The sequence below is a fragment of the Antedon mediterranea genome, chromosome 4 (assembly GCF_964355755.1).
Source record: "Antedon mediterranea chromosome 4, ecAntMedi1.1, whole genome shotgun sequence".
NCBI lineage: Eukaryota > Metazoa > Echinodermata > Crinoidea > Comatulida > Antedonidae > Antedon > Antedon mediterranea.
This window is the reverse complement of record NC_092673.1, coordinates 28,962,728-28,975,252: the sequence shown is the minus strand read 5'-3', so window position 1 is coordinate 28,975,252 and position 12,525 is coordinate 28,962,728. Positions and strand designations below refer to the sequence as shown.

The window sequence follows — 12,525 nt, the reverse complement described above, 5'->3', positions numbered from 1 at the left end:
ATGCAATCGCCATTGAAGCATAACAGCATTGCAACGTAACTAAATTAAATTTAACATTTAGATTAATGTAATCTATGATATGATATGAAATTAATCACATCAGCAGTTTCTTTTATTATCTTATTTTTTAGTTTCTTAAATTTGTTTTTCTAAAATTGTAATCGTGTAATTCTATTCTTCCCATATGGTACAAATATCCTTCAATGCGTATAAAAAGAACTTCGAAATGGACAAACGAAACATAGTTTGAATATCTTGTTGCTATACTAAGAACGTACACGTAGGTAGGTTTAGTGCTTCAATATCGATTAGGCCTAGTAACACTGTCAATATTTTACAAACGACATACAGTATATAATCCGCTCATCATTGACTAAACAAACCTAACATAAAAGCTCAACGGGTCACAACAAGTTCTTAAATTTAAAATGTATTAACGTGAATCTAAAATTGTTGATATAGGCCTAAAAGTATCACCGAGAACCACACCGAATAAGATCAAATAATATTATATTATGTCTGTCTGTATTCACTAACATTAACATAGGTTTACCACGTGATGTTTATCTTTTTGTATAATGTATTACTACTATTGACTATGTACATACTTATTTTATTATATTTTAATGAAACTAATATATATTTAAACAAGCATAAGAAATTAAACAAAACCAGCAATTTCGGTTGCAAGGTTAACTCTCCCTAGTATTACAGTATGTCTACAATGTTAAAACATTTGTTTTTTCTCTGTATATGTACTGAAAGAAAATAAAGGTGAGTGCATCTCACAAAAGACAACAACAAATATACTAGCTAACGGGGGGACATAGCTGCGTAACATAGGCTATAGATGGATGTTGCTGGCTTAACTTAAGCGTGGTTCCCACTAGCGACGCAACGCAAGGACGTGACGCAACGCAAGTGAATTGACCAATCACAAGCGATGGCTTATTCGCTTGTGATTGCTAACTGTCTATAACTTCGCTTGTCTTTGGTTAAAACGCTTGCGTTGCGTTTACGTCCTTGCGTTACGTTCTAGTGGGAACCAAGCTTTAGAACAGTCTTGTGAAGAAACCATTTTGAAATCGTTGCTAGGCGATTGATTGCGCGTCAAACTCCATTATCTAAACCAATTTAAGAAAGTATAATCGTGTGTAACTTGCGTTAAACTATAAACCTGTGAATTTATAACACAATAAGCTATTGTTGACGGTAGAAGTTTAAAGGATTTCGATTTATATTACACATATTACCCTTGATCGTTATCCGCTCAACGGATACTTGTTCCTGAAGTTTCTACATTTCCATTACCAATAGCCCTAGGCGCCAAGGTCAATACAATAATTTCACAATAATAGTACAAAATGACAACAAAACCTAATTTTGACCTTTGCTGAACTTTTTAAACATATGTTTGATGATTGATCATGACGTCCAGATTTTGATACCACTGATATCGGTGGTCATGGTGTGATTTATAAGATAATACATTTGCTTTAATCAAAAGCATTCTGTAAACGGAAGTTATATTATATTGTTGCAGTAAATTTAGTCTTTTTTGGACCGCAAAAAAACTTAAAAGGGGGAGGGACTTTGAATGAATTGACATTTACAATCCTCTATATACGATTGGTTCACTTCACACTACTGTAGGACGTAAACACGACGACGACACACATAGATTGCGTTATAAAATCACAAACGACGGATAATCCGAACTCGCGCTTGTGATTGGTCTAAGTATTTGCGCTGCGCAAACGTAGTAACTGCGTTGCACCCTTAGAGTGAAAACCAATAACAAATGCTCGTAATTGTTATTGCCGTTTTCAGGAGTGTCTAATACTTGTTGTATAAATACAGTAAATCAGTTTAATCTATCTATAAATAATGCATGGGTTTTTTCTTCCAATAAGAAGACAAGGTTGCATTCACACGACCCTCGGCCTCTCAGGCAAACTAACACTAAATTGATTTACACGATAATTCAATTGTATAATAAACACAATTTCAAAATCAGTAGTGCTATTTCCTATCGATATATAAGCAAAACTTGAATCACATAATACTAAATTAAAACATTTATTTTCTTTCAATTATTGCGATAATATCTGAAAACAAAAGTTAGATACAATGAAATTTGACTGATTGATTTAGAATTGGCAAAATTATGTCGTTTTGAAAACAATTTTTACACAATTGTTTTTTATAGACTAATGTACCATAGATATATAATTTATAGTATTTGCTCAGCAAAACTGTTCCCAGCTACAAACTAACAATAAATAACATGCCAACTCATTTTATATACACATTTTGGCTTTTCAAAACAAAACTCTATAGTAAGGTAAATTGCTATATCTGTTTTCCCACAATGCACAGAGTTTTGATCACGTGTGCGTGTATGTCGACCATGAACATTAAGCTTGGTTCTTACGCAGTGACGTAGACGCGCTTTCAGCGTGGTTCCCACTACAGACGCAACGCGAGGACGTAGACGCAACGAAAGCGAGTTAGCTAATGACAAGCGACAGTTCCAATAATCTATCGCTTGTTATTGGTCAAATCGATGACGTTGCGTTACGCCCTTGCGTTGCGTCTGTAGTGGGAACCAAGCTTAACGCAAGTAAGTTGACTAATGAATCACAAGCGACAATTACTTTGTGCGCGCTTTTTACGTCCTTGCGTTTAACCAAGCTTTTTCAATGGCAAGAAACTAAATCATAACCCAAAATAAACACAGGCTCAAAAGCTACGCCATTAATGTAGTTACAAGGTCCGATTTAAAAACTGAATAATAAGCAAAATAAAATTAAAACACAACCTACTATCCATCTTAAATTTCTTCTGATTATAAATTGTTAAATGGGGTTTATTTTCTAAAAAGCTTGGTTCCCACTTGGCCGCAACGCAATGACACAACCGTACCATAAGTGATTTGACCAATCATGACCGGACAGATCATCCAATTAGTAGCTTGTAATTGGTCAACTCGCAAGCATTGCGCCTACTACCAAGCTTAAAAGCAATACCTTTGTAAATCGACACAAAACATATATTTTCAGATGTTTTATGAACAAATTGACATTCCTAAACGACCTACACACTGGTATGTTTGATACTGTTAAACTTATTGCTACTATTCACCCTATGTTATAGATCACCACATTTTAACTCTTTCTTGTCAGTGAATTTGATATAAATATAAATTTTTAGATTTATTATATGAATTGCAAAAGTAACAGCACCATTTGGATATGCTTATTTGAAAAAAGAAGAAAGAATTGGATGATCACAGTATAAAGCTCTGTCTACACTTTCAAACTAGTTTGACAAAAAAAGTGTGATGTGCCCAAATATCATAGTAATATGACATCATCATGTCCATATATAGGCACATCACATTTTTTTCACATAAACTTTGATAGTGTAAACTATCAAACTCCCGACAGCGTTGGTCTAACATACAAACCAGTAGCATTCCAATATTGTCATTCTCGGTACTGTATCTATACTTCTCCAGTATCGTAGGAAAATGCCATAAGACAGCATGCATCACAAAGTATTATCTAGTATCATACCGTAACTCGTAACCTAACATTTTTTTTTTGTATTTTTGTATTTTGTATTAATATTTGTCCTCAGTGAGGAAATTCGGATTAGGCCCTCCACGGACCCACGGCAGCCAGCAGTGCAGCGCCTACCAGATTAGGCAATGAGAGTAAAGCATCTTGCCTAAGGATGCAATTAGTATGGTACAGATAACCTCGAACCCATGCCTATCACATGCTAGTCCGATATTACCATTACACCATCACTCTCCAGATACAGCACCCGCCACGATTTCTAGACGGTCTCCCATCCAGAACGCAACCGGGCCCAACGTTGCTTAACTTCGGTGATCTGACGAGAACCGGTGTTTCAACGCAGTATGGCATTACCTATGATACAGGCACCACATGTGATAAACATAAATGAGAATACTGCATTGCCAAATATTCCTATGATACTGGGCAAATATTGTTGTATGTGGAGATACAGCTCTGAGAATTGGTAGAAAATGGTAGAGAAATGTGCTTCCCTCTTCTCATTTAAATTCAAAGATGTTAAATATCCAACTAAATATTTTTATAAACATATAAAATATATATCTATATATAATTATCATTGTTTGAATAGCATAGAGATATGATGAAACTAATTCACAATATAAATTATAACCTAGAGTTTTAAAAACAAAAATGTGGTCTACAGTATGGCAAGAAATAAAAAAAGCAAATTATAGCTATATAAAACAAGAGAAAATTATACACTACCTATTGATAAAACACCTCCTTGCACATTTGTTTAAATAAATAATTAAAAGAAAAGTGTTACATTTCTTTTAATTATTACACTTTGTGCCTCCATAATTTTCAAAATACAAATTGTTTTTTGTCTATAATTGAAATTCAATAATGTACTATTTTGGAGTTGTGATGTAATGCAAAGGCTACCTAGATAAAAACAAGTTATTAATATTATTATTATTCTGATTCTCACTTAGCATAAGAATAAATATATATGTGATATAAAGATTAACAACATTATTTATATGTACAATATTATACAAAAAACATTAATTGTACATCTGAATTCCTATATGTCCAGTTAACATTGTACATATGATTTCCTATATGTCCAGTTAACATTGTACCTATAATTTCCTCTATGTCCAGTTAACATAATTCTCAATTTTCAAACAGTAATGCAATAAGATATTGGTACAAATTGACCTGTGAAATGAAACAGATGTGGTCCTGAACATATATGCATTCAACTAGGCCAGTTAACCCTAATTTATTCCTCCACAAAGGGCAACATATGTGACCTAGGTCTTAAATCAACCATATTTTATTCCATCAAATCCACAAATAAAATCTTGACAACGATGTCTAAAATATTAATGTCAGTGGGTCAATATCAAATTAGTACATGGTTCGCTTAATTCAAGAAATATTAATCACCCTTTAAAACAAAGAGCACCAGATTTTAACCTACATTCAGTATCTATACAGTAGTCTCGCTAGATTTGGACCCTAATCGTTCCCGCGATTGTTTAGCAACTGATTCCACGCCCTCGATGCCGTCCGCGTCCTCAAATATTGACGAGTCGATGTCAGGAAGGTTGATCGATGCGTTGTCGTCATCTAGATCTTCGTATTCGTTTAAGAAAGCGGCTGCGTCTTCTTTAACTGATGTTTTTTTCACTTTCTGCGCCATTTTTAATCGTCTTACCTAGAAAATAAAATTCAATATTTGTTTGTACAATGGTGGTACAAAGGCAACAGTATTCAAGAAATTTAAAGGCTCTGGGAATAAATATAACAGCTATATAGTAACCTTAAAATAAACATGCTGTACATGTTCACATATACACTATTCCTACAGATTATAAGTAATTATTATTATATATTTATACTGGGTGACATCTTCAGTCAAAGAGTGGTCTCCCAGAGGGCCCAGATATGATCAGCGGCGGTGGGTGTACCAGTATACCGGGTAACCTCCTACTCGTCTCGAAAGATGTACTAGGTTCTTTGAAGTGCACATTATAGTCTTATCTAAGAAGACTCGTTCTACCACCAGACACGGAGCATTGAACCCTTGCCAATGTTATGGCTATGTAATTATAGTTGCACTGTCTTAACCGCTCAGGCACTTAATCAGTGTGATGATATAACTATAGTCTAACTTTTCATTATGTGAGAGCAATTTCCGCAACTAAATTATGGGACAGAACCAATGAATGCTAATTACCTCAGCTTGTAATCCTTTAATTATATTGTAGAGTTCATGAACATTCTGAAATGATTCTGTGTTGCTCAACTGCTCTTTAGCTAATAGTTCTTGTTTCTGAAAAAAGGTAAAAACAATTAGTAATTAAGTGTGTGTTCGGAGTGAAAGTGTAGTTTGTTTTAACTTCACTCAAAATTGGAAACTTTATCTAGGTCTGTGTTGTAGACCAGATATTTAAAAAATGTTGCTGCCTTTGTCATTTTAAAAGATGAAGAACATGAAAAAGAAAGAGATGAATAAAATCAAACTTTGAATAATAATTCTGTAGTTAAGGTTATTAACTTTATTTTACTTTTTCTTCCCACCCATGGTAAAGGTGGATTACTAATATGTGACATTAAAATGGCACATTCAACGAAATAATTGAAAAAAAAAACAAATCAGGGGTAATAACAATTGGAACTTAATTCTAGGTGAGTGAACCTGGCTGCCTTCTTATATGTACATTTTGTGTGTTTTTAAATAATAAATATCAGAAATTATATAATCTGTAAATGAAAAAAAAATTGTATGATATATGCACTATATCATGTGTATGTATATGTAAGCAGTGCTGTGAAAATACAAATGCTTGTTATAGCCACCAGACCACCATTTAATATTATTATACTCCCATTTTAATATATAAAACACTTCTCTAGGTCTCTGTGTGCATCGGACTAATGTGAAGAATTCAAATCCAATTCACCAATAGCATAATGTCACTGTTATTATTATAAATGAATGTAGGTTTGAGAAAAATATAAAAAGCAAAGGATAGATTTATAAGATATAGTTCAACCAATCACTTCTTAGTGTTGCTAAGCATTATGGGATGCATGACCTTTAATGAAATGAAGCAGACGACCTTATGACCTTTAAGAACATTACCTCTATCATTTCACAAAGAAACTGTTGAACTTCCGGCTTGAAAATAAATACATGGAAAAATGCATGCAAAGTAAATAAATTACATTTTTAAATTTTATTAAAGATTCATATATAAATAAAATTGAAAACAAATTTAAAGACATTTCCCATATAGTAAAATACGTAACTTATACATGCTTTTTGAAAGATAGATTTGTTTTGTTAGCACAAAGAGAAAAACACCAATAAATATACTGCATAAAACCAATCATGCCTATATTGTATATGAAGACATAAATTACCTCTACGTGTAGATCTGCTATGCGTTGGGTAAATTCTGCTAATGTTGCTCGTGTTTCTGTTTCTCGTAAACGTATCGACATTAACTCTTCTTTGTTCTGTCCATAAGAAACGCACAAAAACAAATAATACAAATTTAAAATGACAATTTGTGTATGCAAAAATTCAGAAAATACAGGTGGCAACTCTTTATGAGGGAAGAATCCGATTTGATTAAAATAATAATAAACGATTTCTCACCTTAGCCTCCATTTGACACAACTCTTTCTTAACTGTGTTTAGTTCCAGTCGTAGACTTTGCTCTCGTTCTAACGCCGTGTCTAACTCAGATTTTAACATCAACCGTTCCTCCTCAATTCGTCTCATCTGGTTACTTGTCATTTGATTCTAAACGATTAGAAGACAAATGTAGACAAATTGTTTAAAATTTAATTTAAAACTATGATTACATTCATTTATATTTCAGACGATAAATTCTCGACAATTATTATCATTCATATAAAAAATGTTAAGAACACATAGAGAAAATTGACCAGCCTCAAAATATATCAAAGAGGAGATTGATTATCTTGCATTGAAAATAAACAAATGAACAATGCTTATTGACTCCATACTACAAATTTTACAATACTTTTCCCTTCATTAAACAGCAGTACCGTATTGTTCTTCTAAATATCATGGTGCAACATATTATTTATTTTGTTTTCTTCAGTAGGGTAGCCCTCTCAGTAATATTAATGAAAACTGCTCTTCTGAAGGACCCTACAACACATTTAAAACATAATTTAAAACAGCTTAAACTAAAAACTAAATCATTGAAAGCCTTAAGTTAAAAATGTGTTATGGCTGTATGGCTGTTTACAGAATAGTAACATACTCTCACTCAAACAATTGACCAAATGTGGTAATGATATGCCCAAATATGGTAGTGATATGACATCACTATGTCCATATTTGGGTACATCATCACTTTTTTTGTCACCTAAATTTTGATAGTGTAGACAGAGTTTTACTTTAACTATTAATGCGCAGTATTAGTGTATCAGTATTTTAATGCTCATATTAATTTAAGCTCAATTTTCTTTTTATCTATTTGATATGACAGATATGGGGATTTATATATGTTGTTAGAATATGAAAATAAATTTAAATTCCTGGAGGCTATAAAAAATTGGATAACAAATAATATACTGTATGAAAATGACCACTTATCACAAATTGGATTGTAGACAGAAGCTATTTCTAAAGAAATTGTGACATTCCTTCAAAATAGCTACATATTCTTATTCATTTAATATTTTTTCAACTGGTAAAAGATCCTTAAGAGGCAAGGCCTTGACTTCTAATTTGTGATTCTGCAACTCTCTTCTTTACTTTTAATGTACATGGTTCCCCTAGAGACACAACAACAACGCAAGGGTGTACTCGCAACACAAGCGAGTTCACCAATGACAAGCCACTGTTCGAATAATCCATCGCTTGTGATTGGTCAAATCACTTACAATGTGTTACATCCTAATGGGAACCAAGCTTTATGTTTAACTGTTGTTAAAGATATAAAGAAGAAGACGATCTCTAACATGGTGGTTTTTGTAAACATACTCAAAAGGAAGAAAGCAGGACATAACGGCAGCTATGTGTTAATTAATCAAGATCTATTATTACTAACAATATTGACCTATAGGCTACAACAACCAACTTAACTTAAAAACCTCAGACAACTTGCCTTATAGTTGAATGAACTTTCTGTCGTGTTTTCATCAGGCTCTTCGTCTACACTACTTGAGCGCAACTTAAATTTCTCTTTCAGCTTAAAAAGCCGCAGCTAAAAATGGCAACCAACGATCACTGTGAACAATTCTGAACACTATAACAATTTGAGTTATTAAACCTTAACCGTGAAACACTAGCTACACCACCATACAAACCAGGGAAAGATGAAGACATGCCTGTGGCTAAGATAAGCCAGCAAACACGATGAATTCATACATAAGACAACGTGCCATATATATGTTGATTAGATAGAAACATTGTAGAGTGCTTTTTAAATCAATATAAAATATAGATAAATGTACAAAATGAATGTTTATATGCAGTTGTATGCTCATCTTCCTACACATCAATTTTAAACAATTTTTGAAGAAGAAATGAACTATTATCTAAAAAGTGAAAATTATGCTATATAAATAGTATGACACTATGAAACCTATAAAGAATACTGTAGCACTTACAGTATGCTTGGTCTACATTATCAAACTTCATATGACAAAACAAGTGTGATGCCCATATATGGATATGATGATGTCATATCACTACCCTATTTGGGCACATCACTACCATATTTGGGCACATCAAACTAGTTTGATACTGTAGACAGAGCCTAAAAAAGGATGTTGAATAAGAAACTATATGAAAGACTACAAAAGACCAGAACTCAATTGTAACTTAAGAAAAAGTAATGTTTGGTGACCATTTTCCTTTGTACCATTCTAATGAAATAAACTTTATTTGTTCCAAGAAAGATTAAATGGAAAAAATATTTTCCGTCGACAGAACACACTATACAAAACTTTCTTTTCACATACAAACAACAAATACTTTCAATTTCTACGTTGTGTTAGAAAGATTCACCTACTGTACGTCGTCTACGATTACATTTTGCAGATAAACAATGACGAGTTCAAATCCAGTTTAATTCATAATTATGATTTTTATATAAAAATTTACAAAATCACTATACAAGTTATATTCAGTTGATATATTATGGAATAACCTTGTACAAGTACAAAATTCTTATTAATACTACAGTAACTATATTACTATACGTTTTTCCCCATCCCCACCTGGAATTACCACACTATAATATGTACAAAAGTGTATGTCCTTGTCTTTCTACACATATATGAAATTGATATACTATTCAAAGTGACGCAGAGTATTTAAATATCTTAAGATGACTCATCACTAATTAACATAATTGTAATTAAAATAATCAAATTTATCAAACAATAGGATAGAAAGACCGTGGTTTGTCTTAGATGCCGAGGCAATGCGGTGAAAGCTGGGATTATATACACTCTCATCTGTCAGGTTATTATAATAATCAAGCATAATACAGTTGTTGAATTACCAACAGCAACAAAATAAAATCTATGATAAATACCACGCTGATATATTTCGTAATCCACTCACTGTGTGAGTGATGATTTACTATTTACTGTTGTGGAATCATTAATTTGCATAAACAGAATAAAAATGTTAAAAGAACAACTTTATCAAGAACTATATTTTGACAACGCATTAGGGATGTACATATGATTTCAGAACAATTGCAAGATTTACGATTTTCCCGCACACTCTCACCGTATAGCCGTCGCTGTAAATTTGGAAATCAATCTATTGTACTATGCATTAGAGTTAATTATTAATGGTGGAAATTGTATAACAGAACTTTTAAATGTTGTAATTTATGATGTATTTAGTAATGCAATTTTCAAATTCCCCCTCTTCTTAATGTGTACATGCTTTTGTACTATGTTTATTTACATTTTTCGTGCGCGACACATTCGTTGCGTTCTACATTTTCCAATTTCTGTTTAATGTAAAGCAACCAAATTTAGCATTAACTGCTGATTGCCATTTTTATATCATAATAAATAAATTAAAATATAAAAAAAAACAAATTAAAAAATTGAACTGAAGTTTGGACATATTTCTATATTGATATTTTGTTGTAAATATGTCATCAGCGTCTTATTCAAAATACAGTACTGTATGTGCAATGAGGGCAAGGAGTGAATATTTTGAATAAATTTATTTTGTTTGCGTATTTAAAGTTTATTTTCTTAAATAAATAAATTTCATTTTTGAAAAACAAAATAAATAAATAATCCATTTAATTCACAAACACAATGTATTATAATAAACTTCAATCTTGCTTGTTTATATTGTTTAATTTAATAATATTAATAACTTCATTGCCCTTTTGATATGAAATCTAATTATAATTCAATTATTCAACTCAGTCTAAATATAGATTATTCTAATATTATTCATAATCATATGTTCATTTACTTTGTCACTAAACAAATATGCATAATTTAATTAATATTCATGAGTTTATCATTGTTTACCATTGCAGAATATTTCTGTAAATTAAAGTAATTTTTCATAATTTACAATAATTTATGTAATAATTATAATAAGAAAACATGGTTCATCGGGAAAAGGTTTGTAGTGTAGTATTATGTCAGTAATAAACAATGACATATTTCACCATAGGATCAACTAATAGCTTTACCGATTTATATTATGTCCCTAACTATGCAATATTCAGCTTATAGGATAAACCCTGCTGATCTAATAGACAAAACTAAGTTTTTTTAAACCAAATGTTAGCAATTTCCCTATTAATGTACATTTAAACACCTCATTTATGCTTGGTTATTATTTATTTCACTATATTTCAAGAAAATAACCCTATGTAAAAATTAAAAAAATAGTCAGTAAAGAGGAAACATTCATTGTGATGAAATGCCAACAGAAAGTAATTTGGGTTAATGGCTAGAACAGATGAGCTTATTACTGGGAGTGACCTAGTGTTGGTTGGCTCAGTGAATCAGGTGAAATCTAGTAGTTAAATCTATCAAATAGAAGCTATATTTTATCTTTTAAATAACAGGTTACTTTCCCTTATCTCCACACACACATACATTCAAGAACATAGCAAGTCATATCCACCAAGCAAGAAGAATATTAAGTATATTAATATTATAGCTGAGATGCATAGAGTATTAGTAATGCATAATAATGGATGCAATATATATATGTTGCTGTAAGCATAGATCTCAATATAAGAACATAACATAAAATACTTTAATCAATATTTATATCGGTTTATCTGTTAACTACTGTGCACTATTAGTATATACAGTGTGGGCCATTATATAAGCAGTATTATATCGAAATAGATATGACTCTAATATCACAATTAATAAAAATATACAAATACTATATATCAAATAATAACAGATAGATCAGATAATTTAATTTTTCTAATTATGACAGGGATTTTAATTGAATAGAGCCTGCATTGTTACAACATTGTGCTGTACATGAAATAGAGCTTGAACCTAACCCGAAGCCATCAGCGCAAACTGGGTGGTCTAGAGCATAAATGCCAGGCTAATGATCCGCAGGTCGTGGGTTCGAGTACCACCACAGAACATAAGTATTTTCATATGCATTTTATATATTATTTATTCATGTTCAAACGCAAAATCGAGTATCGGATCAAATTACTTGAGAGTTAGACAAGAAACCTGGTAATGATAAAAGCAGAATTGAGAATATTGACACAATATGATGACCTACCTGAGTCTCAAGCTCCAAAACTCGTTGACGCGATTCTTTAAGATCTGCTACAGCTTCGGCTTCTCGTAAACGCACACCTATCAATTCATCCTGTAAACCGTTGACTGTTAATTTACTATTAGGATCCTTACGTCTTGACCCCGACGATGACCTTTGCAAGTGTTTCTA

At 32.0% G+C, this 12,525-nt stretch overlaps 1 protein-coding gene across 4 annotated transcripts in view; it reads right to left on the bottom strand.

The window, feature by feature from the left end:
• Positions 1–2,055: 2,055 nt before the first annotated feature.
• Positions 2,056–12,525, bottom strand: part of LOC140047188 (EVI5-like protein) — a 39,024-nt gene continuing 28,554 nt past the window's right edge. For 2 of the 4 annotated variants that reach the window (XM_072092049.1, XM_072092050.1), the window contains 6 exons: positions 12,358–12,522; positions 8,711–8,809; positions 7,225–7,371; positions 6,987–7,082; positions 5,797–5,892; positions 2,056–5,274 (listed from right to left, as the gene is read on the bottom strand). In XM_072092049.1, coding sequence (XP_071948150.1) covers positions 5,047–5,274; positions 5,797–5,892; positions 6,987–7,082; positions 7,225–7,371; positions 8,711–8,809; positions 12,358–12,522 — 831 coding nt within the window. In that variant the 3' untranslated portion in view covers positions 2,056–5,046. The remainder of the gene's footprint in view (positions 5,275–5,796; positions 5,893–6,986; positions 7,083–7,224; positions 7,372–8,710; positions 8,810–12,357; positions 12,523–12,525) is intronic. The other 2 variants (XM_072092052.1, XM_072092053.1) reach the window with 1 other exon arrangement.